The sequence below is a fragment of the Nycticebus coucang genome, chromosome 5 (assembly GCF_027406575.1).
Source record: "Nycticebus coucang isolate mNycCou1 chromosome 5, mNycCou1.pri, whole genome shotgun sequence".
NCBI classification, from domain to species: Eukaryota; Metazoa; Chordata; class Mammalia; order Primates; family Lorisidae; genus Nycticebus; species Nycticebus coucang.
The window spans coordinates 44749157-44770489 of NC_069784.1; the positions used below are offsets into that span (position 1 = coordinate 44749157).

Sequence of the window (21333 nt, forward strand, 5' to 3'; positions counted from 1 at the left end):
AATAGATTTTGAAAAAAGTGGACTGTCCTCTATATTGTTGATAGGCTTCCTCCATCAGCTGAAGTCCCTAAAAGAAAAGACAGAGGTTCTATCCCCGTCCCCCACTAACATAACTCTTTCGTGGGTGTCCAACCTGCTGACCTACCCTGCAGATGTCAGACTTGCCAGTAGCCACAATCACACAAGCCAATTCCTTAACATAAACCTTTCTCTCTATCTCCTTCTCCGTACCTATTATTGATTCCATTTTTTCTAGAGAACACTAATAGAGAACTGAAAGAGACTTCTTTTTAAAGTGTTAAAGAACTAAGGGAATATCTGTTTGCCTTACCTGATGATCCTGGAGATAGGGCAGAGGGTCCTGGGGAAGGATTCATGGTGCTTGTAGGCTGAGGGGGTAGGTGACTGCCTGAGATGTATCTACTTAGTAGATTATCTAAACTACTTGAGCCAGCGTCTTCCAACTGAAAAGAAGAAAAAAGATACATCTGCATTCGTTAAAGCAGAAAACTTATTAATTTCGTTAGTGCCATCACTTATACGCAGCTAAATTAACAGATCATCCAAAATCAAACTCGGCTTAACTGTTGCTTCTTTCAGTTCCCCTGAGAATCTATACCATGTAAAATTTTATGTGAATAAAACTATAATATTATTCAACAAATAACCAGCTGCTCAGGGTAAAACCTAATGATCTATTAAACCCTGTAAGTTCTATTTCTCTTAAAATTGACACAGGACCTTATGTATCATTATTCTTCTCCGTAGCCTAATCCTTCTTCTTTTTCAATGTCTACAGTCCTGCCACACTCATCCACCTACCTGGAAATGTAATCACATCAGTACCCAACTTAAAGCTCTGAAAAGCCCATCGAAAGCCCTTCTCCCGAAACAGGAAGGCCTCTTACTGCACACAGCGCAAAAGGAACAGTCAACAGGAAATCTGAGTCCTTTTCTATTTACAGGAAGTAGGATAAAGCCAGAGGACCCAGCAGTGTGATTTAGGGATGATTTCCAACTTAAAGATTAGTTTCTTATCTTCAAAATATGCCACCTAAATTGCACATTTAGGTGAAATTTTCTCAAAACACTCAATGATGCTCTGAGAAAATATTTATGGGCTCTGCGTCCGTAGCACAGTGGTTACAGCACCGGCCACACACACTGAGGTTGGCGGGTTTGAACGCAGCCCAGGCAAGCTAGGCAACAACGACAACTACAACAGAAAAAGAGTCGGGCATTGTGGTAAGCACCTATAGTCCCAGCTACTTAGGAGGCTGAGGCAGAAGAGTCGCTTAAGCCCAAGAGTTTGAGGTTGCCGTGAGCTATGATGTCACAGCACTCTACCCAGGGCAACACAGTGAGACTCTGTCTCACAAAAAGAAAGAAAAGAAAAAGAAAATATTTATGTAAGAAAGAGTAAAAAGATAATATTTAAGTATGAAAATTACCTTAAATTAAATTTTACACTACTTCATGTAAGAAATGGTCAAATTGGGGCGGCACCTGTGGCTCAAGGAGTAGGGCGCCGGTCCCATATGCCAGAGGTGGCAGGTTCAAACCCAGCCCTGGCCAAAAACCAGAAAGAAATGGTCAAATTATTCTTGTTAATCTTCTTGTGTTCTAATTATACCCACACCTAGTCAATAAAAGACAGATTATTTCCTTTTTTTTTTTAAAGAGACAGAGTCTCACTCCATTGTTGTCGGTAGAATGCGGTGGCATCACAGCTCACAGCAACCTCCAACTCCTGGGCTTAGGCGATTCTCTTTCCTCAGCCTCCCGAGTAGCTGGGACTACAGATGCCCACCACAATGCCCAGCTATCTTTTGTTGCAATTTGGCCAGGGCCGGGTTCGAACCTGACACCCTTGGTATATGGGACCGGCGCCCTACCCACTGAGCCACAGGCGCCACCCAAGGTCAGGTTATTTCTTAAGCAAATTTACTTTTGGTTCAAAACAGAAATCTAAATATATATATACATTTGCTTTTTGTTCTCCTTTCTTCCCCTAAAAGCACACTGATACTGATTTTCATACCTATAAATTAGAAATGACATCATGAAAGTAGAAACTTTGGAGTAAACTATCAATATAAACCAAGGTAGAATTGGAAAAATGCTCAGAATGGAGCAGCCACAATACATCAAAGGCAAGGGAGAATTCTCCTAAAAAGTAAACAGGGCAATTTTCTGAAAGCTCTTACAAAATCACATGCCAGAGAGGTGAAGGGCTGAAGGTTAAAGGTAGGTTGAGAGTTAACGGAAGGACAATTAAGGGAAAGTAGCAGCTGTGATCCATGGTCACAGCTATTGGCCAACGATGATGCACTTGTAAAGTTAAAATTAGAGAAGAATCCATAGTTGCAACTGACTCCACTGGAGGAATTGTGAAGAGGGTGAGTGCCTAATGTGGGCCACGGATGGAAATGGGGCTATATCCCACCTAAAAACAAAGGAGGGGGGATGATTCAAAAAACAGACGTAAAAATCCCATGTTACCTACTCCTTTTTACTATTTTGTTACTCTTTTTATTCTCTTCACCTGCAATTTATAGCTCTGGCCAGAAAGGCAACTCTAAGGTTAAAAAGAGTGAACAACAGACAGGCCAGGAAGAAGGGAATAGGAAGTATATAAAAAAAGGGCTTCTCTGTAGCCATTACAGCCTCCACCAGAAAAGTGTTAACTAAAGCATTCATCTGCAGGTTTCACTAGACACTGATAGTCACCATCAATAAAGTTAAAAGTCTAACTGGAAAAATATTAATTCATATATTCATTAAACCAATATTTTTTAGTATCCTTGAAAAACTACATGGAACATACAGTTAAATATTACATAAGAGTTTCCATGATTTAAAAGGAAAAAAAATCCAATAGGAAAATGACCAAAGGCACTTCACACAGGACAAAGACAACTCATAGAATAAATAAAAATAATGAATAGGCCAGACACAATGGCTCACACCTATACTCCTAGCACTCTGAGAGGCTGAAATGAGCCTCTCAGAGTGCTAGCCTGAGCAAGGGCAAGACCCTGTCTCTACAAAAAATAGAAAAACTAGCCAGGCATTGTGGTGGGCGCCTTAGTCACAGCCACTCAGGAGGCTGAGGCAGGATCTCACTTTGTCACCCTCAGTAGAATGCCAAGGCGTCATAGCTCACAGCAACCTCAAACTCTTACACTCAAAGCTATCCCTTGCCTCAGCCTCCCTGGGAGCTGGGACTCCAGGTGCTTGCCACAATGTTCAGCTGTTTATTTTTTTTATTTAACTTTAATTTTTTTTTTTTTTTTTTGAGACAGAGTCTCACTTTGTCATCCTCAGTAGAGTGCTGAGGCATCATAACTCACAGCAACCTCATCCTTTTGGGCTCAAACATTTCTTTTGCCTCTGCCTCCCAAGTAGCTGGGATTACAGGCACCTGCCACAAGGCCTGGCTTTTTAGAGACAATCTTGCTCTTCCTCAGGCTGGTCTTGAACTCCTGAGCTCAAGCAATCCACCTGCCTCAGCCTCCCAGAGTGCTAGGGTTATAGGTGTGAGCCACCACACCTGGCGCTCTACATAAACTTTAAACATATAACTACTTTGACCCAGTAATTATACTTCAACCAACTTATCTCACAGAATTACATGCTTATTGTGCCTCAATGCAGCTTTTAAAAAAGAGCTTTAGTGTATAAATGACATAAGTAACCAATCCCTTTCTCCCTTAACCTTGTCCTCAACCAACCAATGATCTGCTTTCTGCCATTTTAGTTTTTTCTACAGTTGTATATACGGAATCATAAACACTTTTTTCATGTTTTCTTTCACTCAGCATAATTTTTTTCTTTTAATATTTAACTTTTTTTTTTTTCTGAGACAGAGTCTCACTATGTCACCCTCAGTAGAGTGCTATGGCATCACAGCTCACAGCAACCTCAAACTCTTGGGCTTAAGCGATTGTCTTGCCTCAGCCTCCCAAGTAGCTGGGACTACAGGTACCTGCCACAATGCCTGGCTATTTTTTTGTTGTAGTTGTCATTGTTGTTCGAATGCCCCCAGCCCCAGTGTATGTGGCCGGAACCCTAACCACTGAGCTACAGGTGCCAGGCCAGCATAATTATTTTGATATTTATCCATGTTGCTATATCAAGTTCTTTCCTTTTTGTTCACATAACATTCTACTGTATGGACTGCAAATTCTAGGACAGCAGGTCTTCTCTCATCCCCACTGTTTCTCAAAACAAGCACAAAGAAAATGCTCAATATACATGTTAAATGAATGGTTATAATTTTCTATTAAGCATAGCTTCTTGGTCCTTCCCCCCAGAGCTTACTTTATAATAATGAGGAGTGGGGACTATACAACATAGTATCTGGACTCAGCGGTTTATTCCTGCTGGGGTGTTCAAAGGTCAGTGCCACAGAAATTCACTACCTAGAATTGTTGGTTTTCTTAATGTTGTGCATGTTAAACCTGGTATTTCTATTGATACAGTATATTTCTATAATTTTCTCATCTTGCTCAGTTTGACACAGTCTTCAACAGCAACTAATGTTTCTTTTTCTAGGATGTCATATTGAGAACGAGGATACCCACATACTCTAAAAATGACCCTAAAGTAACTTGAGGCTCAGCGCCTGAGCTCAGCAGCTAGGGCACCAGCCACATTCACAGGGGCTGGCGGGTTCCAACCAGGCCCGGACCTGCCAAACAATAACAAGTGAAACAAACAAACAAAAAAAAAAGCCAGGCACTGGGGCACTGTGGTGGGCGCCTGTAGTCCCAGCTACTTGGAAGGCTGAGGCAAGAGAATCACTAAAGCCCAAGAGTTTATTTTAATAAGGTTGCTGTGAGCTGTAATGCTACAGCACTCTACTGAGGGCCACAAAATGAGATTCTGTCTCAATAAAAATAAACAAACAAATAAACAAAGAAAAAAGAAAATTAAAAAAAAAAATTCAGGCTAAGACAATTGAAAGCCAACTGAAAGCAAAATTCAAAAATAAAATAAATAATAAACTTTTAAAAAAGCCCAGTATTATAGCAGGTGCCTGTATTCCCAGCTTCTTGGGAGGCTGAGGCAAGAGAATCATTAAGCCCAAGAGTAAGTTAAGCCCAAATAAGGTTGCTGTGAGCTGTGAGCTGTGATACCATAGCACTCAACCGAAGGTGATGTAGTGAGACTCAGTCTCCAAAAAAAAAAAAAAAAAAATTTTTTTTATTTTGGCTCAGCACCTATAGCTCAAGTGGGTAGGGCACCAGGCACATACACGGGAGCTGGCAGGTTTGAGCCCAGCCCCGGCCTGCCAAACAACAATGACAACTACAACCAAGAAATGGCCGGTGTTGTGGTAGGCACCTGTAGTCCCAGCTACCTGGGAGGCTAAGGCAAGAGATCACTTAAGCCCAAGAGTTTGAGGTTGCTGTGAGCTGTGACACCATAGCACTCTACTGAGGACAACATAGTAGATTCTGTCTCAAAAAAAAGCTTTTTGGCTTGGCACCTACAGCTCAAGTGGCTAGGGCGCCAGCCACATACATGAGAGCTGGCGGGTTCGAGCCCAGCCTGGTCCTGCCAAACAACAACTACAATCAAAAAATAGCCAGGTGCTGTGGTGGGCACCTGTAGTCCCAGCTACTTGGGAGGCTGAGCCAAGAGAATTGCTTAAGCCCAACAGTTGGAGACTGCTGTAGCTGTGACACCCAGGGACTCTACTGACGGCGAGTAGACTCTACTGGGTCTCTAGTGAGACTCTGTCTCAAGAAAAAAAAAGAAAAAAATGAATGTATTCTGTCCTACAGATTTGGCCTTAAACCTAATAAAGGGATTCTGGATTTAGGTGCTATTCTACCTATCATGAGGCAAATATAACACTTTTAATAGCAGAAATGTTCTAAACCTGACTAAACAAATAAATATACTGTTACCAAAAGTGAAACACTAAATATGACAGTCCACAACAATCCCTGTTTTCCATTTACTATACCCTACTACCTTCTTGCATAACCAAAATAAATGTTAAAATACCCCATTTTTCTACCTAACTACACCACCATTAAAACATCTGAGTACAATCAAAAGCTATGTAAGTTAATAATAATTCTTCATCTATTCCCCATTGTCTAATACTGCACTTCTGTTTTATTACTCCTAACTGTGCCTTGTTCCCCAACTCATTGCATGTACCATTTCCCAGGTATACAGTAGCTTGTCTACCATGACCATGCATCAAGACTGTATTAAAGTACAATTTATTCTTGAGGAAGCTTTCTTTGTTAAGCAAAAGAAGTCCGAGACTTAATCTCTATATTTCAGGTCTGTAATTTTAGTCAAGTATCTTAAATTTATGGGCAGCACCTGTGGCTCAAAAGGATAGGGCGCCGGCCCCATATACTAGAGGTGGCAGGTTCAAACCCAGCCCCCGGGCAAAAACTGCAAAAAAAAAAAAAAAAAAAAAAAAGAATCTTAAATTTAACTGCTGTGGCTAATCAGCTGCTGACTAATGTTAATGCCAGATTTTCTCCATGTGAATTCTTAACCTACCCATCCTCTAATTAGGTAGAAGAGTAGTTTAAAATAATCCACAAATGTGCACATCCGATAATTTGCCTTTAAAATTCATTTACCAAGATCAACCATACTGATTAAGAGAAGATTCTCAGTAATTAAAAAGAAGAGGTTTATGCTCAGTGCCTGTTCGAATCCAATCCAGGCCCGCCAAACAACAATGACAACTACAACCAAAAAATAGCTGGGTATTGTGGCAACGCCTGTAATCCCAGCTACTTGGGAGGCTGAGACAAGAGAATCACTTAAGCCCAAGAGTTGAAGATTGCTGTGAGCTATGACAACATAGGACTCAACCAGGGTGACAGCTTGAGACTCTGTCTCCAAAAAAAAAAGAGGCTTATAGAAGGCATGGATTCTGCTCCTCCTACCCCAACTAAAAAAGTTAAAAATGAGTGAGGATACATTCTGAAGTTTCTTGTCTTAATCCCAATGCCCTCTGGGCAGGAACACAAGGGAATATGGGTCACTTCCCTTATGATGCTCAGCTTTTCAAAGATGTCGTCAACCCGACTTTATCTGAACCAAGATAAAATAGTCCTAACAAATGAGGTTAAAAAAAATTTTTTTTTTTTTTTTTTGGACAGAGTTTCACTTTGTTGCCCTGGGTAGATTGCCATGGAATCACAGCTCACAGTAACCTCAAACTCTTGGGCTCAAGCACCAGTCTATTAATTAGCTTTTGAAGACAGTACACTGTGTTTCTGTTAGGAGGAGAATTTGTGAATAGCTGCATACCTCGATGATATCTTTCTTCTTTTTTGTTTTGAGATAGAGTCTCACTTTGTTGCCCATAGTAGAGTGCTGTAGTGTCATAGCTCACAGCAATCTCAGACTCTTGAACTCAAGCAATCCTCTTGCCTCAGCCTCCCAAGTATCTGGGACTTCAGGTGCCTGCCACAATACCTAGCTATTTTTAGAGATGGGGTCTCCCGCTTGTTCAGGCTGGTCTTGAACCTGGTGAGCTCAAACAATCTACCCACCTCAGCCTCCTAGAGTGTTAGCATTATAAGCGTGAGCCACCGTGCCCAGCCCTAGGTTAAATTTCTTAAGAAGTAGAACCAAGTCTCATTTGTCTTCTTATCTTCAATGCCCAAGGACTTTATCATACAGTTAAATGCTTAATAAAAAAACTGAATAACTGGGCTCGGTGCCTTTGGCTCAGTGAGTAGGGTGCCGGCCACATACACCGAGGCTGGCGGGTTCAAGCCCGCCTGGGCCTGCTAAACAACAATGACAACTGCAACCAAAAAATAGCCAGGCACTGTGACGAGAGCCTGTAGTCCCAGCTACTCAGGAGGCTGAGGCAAGAGAATTGCTTAAGCCCAAGATTTGGAGATTGCTGTGCTGTGACACCAGAACACTCTACCAACGGTGACATAGTAAGACTCTGTCTCAAAAAAAAATAAAATACTGAATAACTGATTATAATACTTTAATATTATGAATACCTCTGGTTGCCCCAAGGCTCTTAATACTATGCCTTTCCAGGTCCACAAACCCAAATAACCTCCCTCGTATTAAAACGGGTAGTAGTGGCTAGGCATGGTGGCTCACACCTGTAATCCTAGCACTCTGGGAAGCCAAGGCGGGTGGACTGCTTGAGCTCACGAGTTCGAGACCAGCATGAGCAAAAGCAAGACCCCCGTCTCTACTAAAAATAGAAAAGTTGAGGCAAGAGGATCGCTTGAGCCCAGGAGTTGGAGGTTGCTGTGAGCTATGACGCCATAGTACTCTACCTAGAGCAATAGCTTGAGACTATCTAAAAAAAAAAAGAAAACAGAAAGCAAGCAAGCAAGCAAGTAGTGAAGAGAAAGAACTGTATAATCAGGTGCCTGAGCATTAAATTCCAACTTTTTCATTTACCACTGACTCTGGGAAAGTCACTAACCTCTCTTACCGCCATTCATAAGATAGGAACATTAACTATTATATCGGGTGACTTAAAGCATTAAAATGGTATGACTGCTTTATTTCCTACATAGTACAAGCTTTTATTGTAGAAATGAAAAACTTTTTTTTTTTTTTTTTTATTGTTGGGGATTCATTGAGGGTACAATAAGCCAGGTTACACTGATGCAATTGTTAGGCAAAGTCCCTCTTGCAATCATGTCTTGCCCTCATAAAGTGTGACACACACCAAGGCCCCACCCAGAAATGAAAAACTTTTATATTCTGAATTTTTCTATTCTGTACAATCCAGTCTTCTTAGCACCAACAAAACTAACATTTCCTCAGCCAAAAATGATCTCTCCTAATACCAGAGAAGGAACTGAATTAAGAAAACTCACAATATATTAGTGATTTTCAAACGACTTTGATGAAGATCATAGTTACTAATAGCGTTCAGTGTTGAGGAGTTTTGCTAAATGATCATAGCTGTTCTTACCATGGGAGTTGGGGAGGGGTGGGACAGGGAAGGGTATGTTAACAATATGAGGTGATAAAGAAGTTAATTGGATCCACTATAGTAACCATTTTATGTATTACCTTATAACACATGTTATATACTTTAAATATACACAATAAATTTTAAATAAAATTAAGAAAAAACAATTTTCAATTTTAATTTCAATTTCATAGAAAACAATTTAGAAAACTGTTTTATAGAAAACAATTTAGAAAATTGTTTTATAGAAAACAATTTCAATTTTATAGAAATATCCTTTAAAGCTCTTATACAAATCCATTAATACACAAAAACATCAGCCTGCAGCCATGTAGAGTGTCAAGGACCCTACTGCTGTAGCAGTTTCAATGTTCCTTGCTCCCATGGTGACCCCAAGTGAGATAATTCTGTATAACCTTGGCAGGTTATATGTACATTTTAAAAGAAAGTACTTATAATTCAAAGAAATTGGTGAAATTTCAGAAGGAACTGAAAGATACTTTTCGGTCCCCCCCACCCTCAGTAAAGTGTCACATTTAAAAGCGGCAAGAGGGTGGAGCCTGTGGCTCAAAGGAGTAGGCACGGCCCCATATACTGCAGGTGGTGGGTTGAAACCCAGCCCCCGCCAAAAACTGCAAAAAATAAGTTAAGTAAGTAAATAAATAAATAAATAAGGCAAGAGGCTTCAGAGGTCCTTCATGACCCTCCCTCCTACCCCATCCTTTCACAGCCCAACAACTACTCTTCCTTTTGGATCTAACAGAAAAATGACAAAGACTTGACCGCGCTGGCCCTGGGTCTTCTCTCTCGATTTAAACTCCCACCAGAGTGTACCATCTGACACAAGGTCTGCCCATTCACTGGTGGTAGAAAAAATCTAGCCTATTAGCAAAACTCATATTAATTCATTATTATACCTCTTTGTTTAGACAGTATCATAATTTGCCGTTCATACATTTGATTTCTTGTAACATTAAAATATTGAAAAATGCTAGCTTTTGCTTTGTCAAAAATTTGAGACAGTCTTATAATGTTGTCCAGGCTAATCTCAATCTTCTGGGCTCACAGGATGCCCCTGCCTCAGCCTCCTGAGTGGCTGAGATTACTGGTGTCTACTGCCTTGCTTGGCCTGAGGAATTGCTAGCTTTAACACAAGAACTTTTCAAAATTCAAATATTTATGTGTTACTCTTTTTTGTTTAATTGCGTATTTATGGAGTACAATGTGATGTTTTGATCTATGCACATATTATAGAAAGAATTAAACTAATAAACATATCTATCATCCAACCAACCTGTATTTTTTTATTGTGAGAACAAAAGGTCAATTCAGCAATTTTGAAATATATAACATACTACCAACTAGTCACTGTGTAGTGCAACAGACCACTAAAACTTATCTCCAAAGGAACCAAAATCAGTTATATCAAAGAGATTATCTACACTCCCATACTCACTTAAGCATTATTCACAATAGCCAAGGTTTGGAAACAACCTAAATGTTCATTAACAGATAAATGAATAAAGATAATGTGGTATGTGTGTACACATTATCACATACACACAATGAAATAAACTACTGAGCCTTTAAAAAGAAGGAAATTCTGTCATTTGCAACAACATAGATGGAACTAAAAGAACATCAGGGTAAGTAAAGTAAACTGGGCATTGAAAGATTACTGGATGATGTCACTTCTATGTAGAATCTAAAAATGTTGACCTCATAGAAATAGAGAATATAAATGGGAAGGCAGGAAGATGTAGATCAAAGAGTACAAAGTTTCTTTAGACTAGAGCAATAAGCTTTAGTAATTTAAATTCTACTCTTTAGAAACTTAAAGGAAATGTTGGTCCAAAATTTTAAAACATTGAAATAGATACTTTAGTTCTCTAATTAATATGAAATATTAAATACATCATTCAACTTAAATACAAACCTGTATGGGTGGAATATCTGGCAGCGATGGAAGGTTTTCTGGATTGGTAACTGAGGGGATTAGTTCTATTGCTGTGACAGATGGGCTGGTGGGACCTCGGTTTGCATTTGCCATAGTTGCCGTAGTAGGACTCGTCGGGTTGATTGTGGTGTTGTGTACCGATACAACAGGAAAGGGTCCAGCATGCCCTGGGTTTGAATGCTAATAAGAAAGAAGACATCGTCATTACTGATCTGATAGAATATTAGAATATGAACTACACCCTTACAAGAACTTTTAGTTTAGGAAGAATAAATGAGTGTTTGATATCTGTGGCTGAGAAACAAAGAAGTGAGTCATCCCAAATTTATTCAGAAGAACAGTTCAAACTCAGCTTTTCATTTTTTTATTTTTTAATTCAGCTTTGTGTAGTATCTAGGGAAAAAAAGACTTGCCAATAATTTTCAACCTGTCACCCAGTGATACCATCTCATTTTAGAACTAGGAGATACATGTAACAGTTGATTTGAAAGCCTCCGAGTTGGCTAGATGCAATAGCTCAGACCTGTAATCCTAGCATTCTGGGAGGCCAAGGTGGGGAGATTGCCTGAGCGCACAGGTTTGAGACCAGGCTGAGCCACAGCAAGACCACACCTGTAAAAATAACCGGGCGTTGTGGCGGGCACCTGTAGTCCCAGCTACTCGGAAGGCTGAGGCAAGAGAATCACTTAAGCCCAAGAGTTGGACGTTGCTGTGAGATGTGACACCACGACACTCGACTCTGTCTCAAAAAAAAATGAAAAGAAAAGAAAACGTTCTGTGATTGGGCACGAGTGGTTCACGCCTGTAAGCCTAGCACTCTGGGAAGCTGATGCTGGTGGATGGCTTGAGTTCACGAGTTCAAGACTAGCCTGAGCAAGAGTGAGACCCCACCTCTACTAAAAATAAAAAACTGAGGTATTTGCTTTTTGGAGGACCTGAACAAATGCATGTGATGGGGCAGGCAGAAAAAAAAATGATGGAATTCTGCACTAGCTCACTCGTCTGCTGGTGAACACAAAAGGACCCATTCTGATTGCTGCATGGGGCATAGATAGTCCCAGGCACATCATGGTGGTCCAACTGCTGAAGGTTTCACAGGCGGTGACCTGGTAGAAGAGAATGCCCTCGTAAGTGCAATAATTCAGGCATGTGAAAAATGTCCTGCTGAAAAAATGTCAGACTCAAATCATGGTAGCAGCCAGAAGAATTTCTCTGAGGAGGAAATACATGATGAAGAAAGTATGATTTTGACACTGGTTCCAGTTAAAGATGATTCAAATAATGAACAAATGGAACCAACTGTTTCTTCAACTTCTGATGTCAAACTGAACAATCCCCAGAAACACAATGAAGATATGAGGACAGGGAATGCCTCGGTGAGCCAGGCCCACAACTCTGACAAGTTCAGGAAAATTCATCTAACCTCCAACAAATAAATAATTAAAAGCCATCTGAAAAGCTAGATGTAAAAACCCTGATCTTCCCTTGCCAACTGTTTTGCCTCCCATTAATCATGTGTGTCAAGACATTTTGAGGAACTGGTGCCAGCAACTCAAGCTGAGTACTGATGGCAAGAAAACAGAAGTTTTTCTGAGGCTTCAGGAGCATGCCTTTCCTGAACAGAAATGTGAAACTCCTGAAACACCAAAGGAGGCCAGATTACATTTATGTTCAAGGAAACTCAGGGCAGAGACCAAGAGAGCAAGACCTCAGGAGGTCCAAGATGACTGTGAAAACAGAAGAGCTTGACTGAGTAGAAGCGGTAACATCAGCTCAGGAATCTGCATTGGCATCGTGGGCAAGGATGGCTGCAAAAGCTGGTCAGCCTAAGACTGTGAATTCAAGGTCCATTCCTGCTTCTATGGAGGCCTTTTTGACAACAGCTTCTGGCCTTAGGTGGTGTGTGATCCATGGCAAGCCTCTCCCCACAGACACAGAGGGTTGCGTCCACCTACAGTTTCCTGCAGGTCAGGCCTGGGTGCCTGCCACTCCCGGGAGGATGATTTCCCTCTTCCTGTTACCAACCTGCATTTTCCCATCTCTAGCCATAGAAGATAATATGTTATGCCCTGACTGTGCTAAGAGAAATAAGAAGATAATGAAAAGATTAATGATAGCAAAGAGGAAGAAGCGTTCTACTTCAAACACAAAGTAGGAGACCAGAATGTGCCACCTCAAAGTATTAGAGAGTGATGGATATACTTTCAGAATGTATAAGCCAATTTGAGGAAATGAAAGAAGAGATCATTGGAAGGAACCTCTGTGATCTACAAAACAGAATCAAGTAATTAGGACTCCACTGTGAAGATGGTTGACTGGGTGCCAGCCCTGTCTAAGGAGACCCTTTGCGGGGCTTGGAAAGCCACTAAAATAAAGTCATTACAGTCGATTAAAAAAAAAAAACACAACAACAAAAAACTGTGGCAAGAGGATCACCTGAGGCCCAAGAGTTTGAGGTTGCTGTGAGCTATGATGCCACAGCACTATACCAAGGATAAAAAAGTGAGACTCTTTATAAAAAAAAAAAAAAAAGTTCTGAGATGGTTGGTTAGTGGGATTCTGTAGCTTCTGTACTCTTTGAAATAGTGTACCTGGTCCCTGGTAATACTTAAAGGCTTTCCCTGAACCAGAGGTACATGGCTATGTGAATAGTTTTAAGGAAAATAATGTTCAGATTCTCAACCTTCATATGTACTCTTTTCTTAAAAAAAAAATCCTGCTTGCCTAACAATTGCCATGCTCTGCAGAGTCTTCTTTTCCATTTTTGCAACTGCCCTTCTTTTCCTTAACAAAAGAACAGCAATTTCTGACTCATTCTTATCTTATTCAAAGCACAATGCCCCAGGATGGGGAAAAAAAACCTATAGAGATGGAAAGTATAATTGGAAATAGTAATATTGGGTACTGAAAGTGACTGGCTTTAAAACCTGGATCACAAATCCTCAAATAGGTTTCAACATTTGATCAACAAAAACAAAGACCTGGGAAGATGTCACTGATAAAAGGTGTTTTGTTTTGTTTTGAGACAGAGTCTCACTTTGTCCCCTTCAGAAGAGGGCACTGGACTCACCACGCACAGAAGCCTCAAATTCTTGGGCTTAAGAGATTCTCTTGCCTGAGCCTCCCAAGTAGCTGGGAGTACAGATACCCACCACAATGCCTGGCCTATTTTTAGAGATGGGGCCTTGCTCTGGCTCAGGCTGGCCTCCAACTCGTGAGCTCAGGCAATCCAACCGCCTTGGGCTCCCAGAGTGGTAGGATTACCATTGTGAGCCACCGGGCACCCAGCCTAATAAAAGGTTTATAAACAATTTTGATAGATCATTGTGAAATTCAGCTTATAGTCTAGAAAAAGTTAAAAGAATTGAGGAATATTACTGTAATAAAATTCTTTTAACTCCCAAATACACAATTTTGTGAACAACTTTCCTGAGCATCACATGAAAACCCAAAAAACTAGTAATAAAAATCTGTGTTACATGGGTGGCGCCTGTGGCTCAAGGAGTAGGGCGCCAGTCCCATATGCTGGAGGTGGCGGGTTCAAACCTAGCCCTGGCCAAAAAAAAACTGTGTTACAGCTCAGTGCCTGTAGCTCAGCGGCAAGGGTGCCAGACACATGTACAGGAGCTGGCAAGTTCAAATCCATTGTCTGCCAAATAACAATGACAACTACAACCAAAAAATAGCTGGGCATTATAGCAAGCGCCTGTAGTCCTAGCTACTTGGGAGACTGAAGCAAGAGAATCACTTAAGCCCAAGAGTTTGAGGTTGCTGTGAGCTGTGACATCACATCACTCTACCAAGGGCAACATACTGAGACTGTCTAAAAAAAAACTGTGTAAAAAAAAAAAATCTGTGTCAAACTGACTTACTTTAACAGTAAGAGCATACAAACCTACATAACTAAAAGGAATGAATAGAAAGTCTCCATGTAGCTTAAAAAAAGTATATATAAAAAGAATTTCATTTTATATTTTCTAATATTCCTATACTGTGTAAATACATATATTTTGTTTCAATAACTGTAGAGAAATAATCTAACGATAATTTGGTCTACAGAGAAAGTTTTAAAACTTAGTAATACCCTTATTGTCACTAGGAGTTGAAAAAAGAATTTTTATAATAACATAAACATCTTTCCTGCAGAAAATTACAATGGGCTAATCTATGCCCATCAAGCCAAAATATACTATATTAAGCCAAAAACTCTGTAGAGGAAGTAGAATAGAATTTCAAATCCAAAGAGAGTTTGCTATTTATTGTATTTGGAACTCTAATAGATTCATTTAAAAGAATGATACAGGCCAAACCCGTTGGATTGCTTAAGTTCACAGGTTCAAGACCAGCCTGAGCAAAAGCAAGACCTCGCCTCTAAAAATAGCTGGGCGTTTTGGTGGGTGCCTCAGTGCTAATCGGGAGGCTGAGGCAAGAGAATCGCTCGAGCCCAAGAGTTTGAGGTTGCTGTGAGCAATACTGCCATGGCACTCTTCCAAGAGTGAAAAGTGAGACTCTGGCTCAAAAAATAAATAATAAAATAAAAAATAAATGGAGCAAGATGATATTAAAAAGAAAAGAGTGATGTAAACTTTTTTTCACTTTGTATTATCAACATTTATAATATGCTAGAAAGGTCATTTTTTTTTTAATGAGACAGAGTCTCATTATGTCGCCCTTGGTAGGGTGCTGTGGCATCACAGCTCATAGCAACCTCAAACTCTTCGGCTTAAGTGATCCTCTTGCCTCAGCATCCCAAGTAGCTGGGACTACAGGCACCTGCACAGTGCCTGGCTGTTTGTTTTTTTTCCCAGTTTTTGGCCAGGGATGGGTTTGAACCCGCCACCTCTAGCCCATGAGGCCAGTGCCCCACCCCCTTGAGCCACAGGCGTCACCCTGCCTGGCTATTTTTTTGTTACAGTTGTCATTGTTGTTTAGCTGGCCCAGGCCAGGTTCGAATTTGCCAGCCTTGGTATATGTGGCTGGTACGGTAACCACCGAGCTATGGGCGCCAAGCCAATACACATTTATTTTTAAGATTAAACATATCTATATCCTAAAAGGAACAAGACTTGACTAGAGAAAAGAAAAAGGAAAACAATTACATATAATTACCTCAATTACTTTCAAGTCCTTTTTACATGTTAGGATCAAAAAGTCACATTGAGGATCAAGAGAAAGTAATAAAAATGGAAAGAAAAAGTCACATTGAAGGCACAGAGGAACAATTTCAGACAACTAGAGTTCTAATTTTGATTTTATCATTACTTCATGTGGTTGTGGGTAAATCACAAGCTCATTAGATTTGTTTTTCACATCTGTAAATTGAATAGGTCAGACTACATCAGGGTTTATTAACCCACAGCATATAGGGCTAAAATTAAATACAAAATTAAATACAAAATTTTATGTGTATGTGTATTTTTCCGGGACAAGAGGATACATAGCATTAATCAAATTCTCAAACACTTCAATGCCCATCTCCCACAACTGATTGAGAAAATGATGTCTTTTGGTTTTAAAATTGTATGATTCTTACAAATGTAACTCTAGGCATACTTGTCTTTGGAGGTGTGGCTGCATCATGGAATACTGATGGCTGCCGTGCCTGGGGATCGCTGGTATTCTGGCAGCGTTCTGAGCCAGTCTCATCTGATGGGCTTGAAAAGGGCCACAGCTCATGTTGCCTCTTTGCATTGTTTGCACACTGATCAATCGTGGAGGCTACAACAAGTAGACGTTGATCAGTCAAGATAAAAAAGTATAATGAAAAACCACAAATCATTCTTCTCAGGTCTAATCCCAATCCCAATCCCCAATTCAGTGTGAAAGGATGAGAACGTCTATTCTTCTGGAGTATTAGTGTTAAATTTTCTTACCAAGATAAGTTATTTGCTTACTACCTTCTTCACACCAGAGCAAATATTTAAATTTTGATCTTTCAGCTCTGCTCAAAATCCTACTAGTAACTTTGAAACGCATAACTCGTCTATATAGGGAAAAGTGTAATCTTGAGGGCTTCGAAATTTGTACCAGTAATGTAGTAACACAGTACTCACCTGTTGTTGTAACATCTGAGGGGCTGCCTGTCTAGAATGCTGCTGGGTGGTGGTGGTGGTGGTTGGTACAGGTGCTGGTGGCTGCTGCATCCTCATCTGTTGCAACTGCTGATGTTTCTGTGCATACACTTGTTGTTGCATGTGCTGGAGCCGAAGCTGTGCTAAGTTAATCTGTCCAGGGGTTTTACTAATGTGGTTTGTCCCCGGAGGAACTTGCCCAACTACAACATTTGGAGTATAACCAGGAGTTGGTTTACTCTCAATTACAAGATTACCTGAAGGATGTAAAAAATAAGAAGAATTTTTATATAATTAAAACTAATCATCTACTTTGCAGATTAACCACTAACTTTTCCTACTTTTTCTGACAACCATCAGCAGCTCAAAGCTTACTATAGCTCAGTAGGAATTGGAGTCCAGGCTTAAAGATGATAATGATCAGAAATCTAAAGCTGAATATATCACTTATAATTATCTAGAATAATATCTGACATTACTCTTTATTTACATAGGTGTACAGAAAATTAGAGATGAAAGAGATGTTGTAAGAGGAGGCCCATCAAGTCAGTCTAAATCAATTCTCCCATGACAAGACTCAAGGATACTGGATACTGCTAGCACTAATTCCATCTGCCTTTGAATTGTCAAACTGTTGGCTCAGCACGGCATCAGCCACATACACTGAGGGTGGAGGGTTTGAACCTGGCCCGAGCCAGCTAAACAATGGCAACAACAATAACAAAAATAGCCAGGCATTGTGGTGGGTGCCTATACTCCCAGCTACTTGGGAGGCTGAAACAAAAGAATTGCTTGGGCCCAAGGGTTGGGGGTTGCTGTGAGCTGTGATACCATTGCACTCTGCTGAGGGCAACATAGTGAGACTCTGTCTCAAAAAAAAAAAAAAAAGAAGAAAAGAAAACAAAGAATGAATTGTCAAAATGTGCACAGCAGATTACTGCATTGCAACAAAACTGTCTTCTGTGGCATGTGGCTCAGTGAGTAGGGCGCCGGCCCCACATGCCGAGGGTGGTGGGTTCAAACCCAGCCCCGGCCAAACTGCAACAAAAAAATAGCCGGGCGTTGTGGCGGGCGCCTGTAGTCCCAGCTGCTCGGGAGACTGAGGCAAGAGAATCGCGTAAGCCCAAGAGTTAGAGGTTGCTGTGAGCCGTGTGACGCCATGGCACTCTACCCGAGGGTGGTACAGTGAGACTCTGTCTCTACAAAAAAAAAAAAAAAAGGAATGTTTTAAACCACTTATGTTCTTAGAAGTGAAAATTTTCCTTGCTTTTCATGAAACCATTGCTTTCTAGAAATAGAGAGCAAATTTTAGAACAATGTGACTTAAGGAGAAGGTTGGCAGGCATTTCCTGTAATGGGCCAGGTTAAATATTTTAAGCTTGGCACACCACAGAAAGATGTGTCTCACCATCTTTGGTTTTTCTTTGTATGTACAAACTATTGTTAACTGCTATCACACACAGAATAGCTTGCTGACACCAGCTCTAAGGCTGTGGCCAAATAAGCCATGCCATAGCTACCGTGCTATACAAAACCAGCTTGTTGACACCAGATCTAAGCCAGAATATAATTTGTTATATTATACGAAGATTTTTTTTTTCCCCCTGTAATAGAGTCTCATTCTATTGCCCTAGGTAGAGTGCTGTGGAGTCATCCTAGCTCACAGTAACCTCAAACTCTTTTGTTCAAAAGATCCTCCTGCCTCTGCCTCCCAAGTAGCTGGGACAATAAGCACTTTCTATGATGCCCAGCTAGTTTTTTCTAATTTTTATTACAAATGGAGTCTTGCTCTTGCTCAGTCTGGTCTCAAACTCCTGAGCTGAAGCAATCCACTGCTTTGGCCTCCTGGAGTGCTAGGATTATAGGCATGAGCCATCATGCATGGCCAAAGATTACTTTTTTTAAAAAGAAAAACAACAAAAACAAAAGGTCATCGAGCCTTTGCTTTTATAACCCGCAATGTACAACTTGACTATTATGAAAGTAAGTTTTTTTTTTTTAGAGACAGAGTCTCACTTTGTCACCCTCAGTAGAGTGCTGTAGCGTCACAGCTCACAGCAACCTCCAACTCCTGGGCTTAGGTGATTCTCTTGTCTCAGCTACTCTCCCGAGTAGCTGGGATGAAAGTAAGTTTATTCAATCTGGAGATAGCGCTAATTGTTGGGAAGCTAGTGGTGTGTGGTGTGTGCATGTGTGTTATTGTGCTATTTGAACATCTCTGTTTAGTAGCAAAAGCAAACATTTTTCTTCCATGTGAAAACAACTACCACTATCTTTAATATATTCCTCAGGACATGACATAACTAGCAGACATATCAGCATCTTGAAGGTCCTCTGCTAATGCACAATTTGGCATAATTAGACTACTAAGCATCTAAAAAAATTTTCTAGAGAATAAAGAATGATTTGCTATAGATTAAAAGTCAATACTGGGTGGTGCCTGTGGCTCAAAGGAGTAGGGCACTGGCCCCATATGTTGGAGGTGGCGGGTTCAAACCCAGCCCAGGCCAAAAACTGCAAAAAAAAAAAGGGGCAGTATTAATTTTATTTTTATTTCCTTAGAGACAGAGCCCCTCGCTTTGTCACCCTTGGTAGAATGCCATGGTGTCATAGCTCACGGCAACCCCCAACTCTTGGACTCAAGCAATTCTCTTGTTTCAGCCTCCCAAGTAGCTGGGACTACAGGCACCTACCACAATGCCCGGCAGTTTTTAGAGACAAGGTCTCAGTCTGGCTTAGGCTGGTCTCAAAACTGTGAACTCAGGCAATCTACCTGCCTTGGCCTCCCAGAGTGCTAATATTAAGTTTAAAATATTAATAGATCTAGAAATCCTACACATTAAAAACCACTATTCAGGCTCAGTGCCTGTAGCTGCACTGGCCATATACACCAGGGCTGGTGGTTTTGAACCCAGCCCAGGCCTGCAAAAAACAACGACAACTACAAAAAAAAAAAGAAAATAGCCAGGCGTTTTGGAAGGCTGAGGCAAGAGAATCACTTAAGCCCAAGAGTTTGAAGTTGCTGTAAGCTATGATGCCACAGCACTCTATAGAGGGCGACATAGTGAGATTCTGTCTCAAAAACAAAACAAAACAAAAACACTATTGGGTGTAGATTCAACTTTTTTTTTTTTTTTAAATGAAACAGAGTCTCATGTTGTTGCCCTCAGTAGAGTGCTATGGTGTCCCACCAGCCTCAGCCTCCTCAGACTCAACATTCTTAAAATGTAATGACACAGCCATACAAAACCAAAGCTATAGTGAGTTTCCAGCAAATAATATATTTTCCAACTAGTTTACATTTTAAAGTTAAAAACTTTATCTAAAAGTTGGTTTGGATGTTTTCTCCTTCTAATGCAATGTTCCAAGTTATATTCATAAAACTAATTATTTCTCACCTAAATTGACTACATTCTTTGCCCAGAAAGTAGGATCACAATGGAAACGTATCGCTCCATTAGCAGCTGGGACAGGGTCACATCGTGCTTTCAAAATATGACGCAACTGAAAAGTGATCTTAAAGGGAAAAAATTTATGTTAGTCTTAAAATTAAACAATAATTAAGAAAACATACAAGATAAAGACTTTTTAAAAGCTCATGGAGTTCTACAGTGTCATTTTCAAATAAGATAGTGTCAATGTTTAATTCAGCAATCAACTCAAACATATGTGCTTGAATTTCTGTCATTTCTGGTAACAAATTACATTAAGATACTAGGTACCATCAAAAATGTACATGGGGTATGACTTTATTTATATAAAATTCTAGAAAATGAAAGAAATCAAATTACCATTTGCTGAGGACTAGGGGTAAAAAGGAACAAGGAAACTTCTGAGGAGTGACAATAATTTTCTTTGTCTTAGGGTGATGGTGGTTACATTTTCCAAAATTCAAATTTATATTTCAAACAGGTACACTTGGCTCAATATGAATGTCTTAGAAATTGCACTAAAAAGAAATGAAAACATGTGTCTCACCAGTCGCTTGCTATATAGTAGGGCTGTGCTGCTGCCACTTGCAATTGCCCAGTTTGTAAAGTTCATAACATGCTTCACCTGTCGGGAGAGGCCTGTGATGTCATTCTGCTGCTGGAGTAACTTCATCTGTCTTTCTTTTGTAACATTCTGAAAGAGACCAAGACCTTCACTGAAGATTACTGTATGGAAAAATTATCAACTCCAAATTTCTATAACAAATGCACACAATACCTAGTATTTCCTTTAAAAGTGATACAAATTAACAAACTCATGATTATTTAGTGAGCCTATGATTAATCAGGGGAAGTTACTAACAAATATGGGACTAAAACAATTCTCTAAACTAAAAAGGATATTCCACATATAGAAATTAATGGTAG

At 40.2% G+C, this 21333-nt stretch overlaps 1 protein-coding gene and 1 non-coding gene across 2 annotated transcripts in view; one reads left to right on the forward strand and one right to left on the reverse strand.

Moving 5' to 3' along the window:
• The window catches only part of TRIM33 (tripartite motif containing 33), a 132699-nt gene that overhangs the window by 16387 nt on the left and 94979 nt on the right, over positions 1-21333 (reverse strand). Inside the window, 6 exon segments of the mRNA XM_053590508.1 lie at positions 332-464; positions 10884-11084; positions 16458-16622; positions 16958-17232; positions 20374-20491; positions 20954-21100. Coding sequence (XP_053446483.1) covers positions 332-464; positions 10884-11084; positions 16458-16622; positions 16958-17232; positions 20374-20491; positions 20954-21100 — 1039 coding nt within the window.
• LOC128587027 (small nucleolar RNA SNORA8) lies at positions 4348-4486 on the forward strand. Its single transcript, XR_008380460.1, has one exon. It is a non-coding gene; the product is annotated as a small nucleolar RNA SNORA8 (small nucleolar RNA).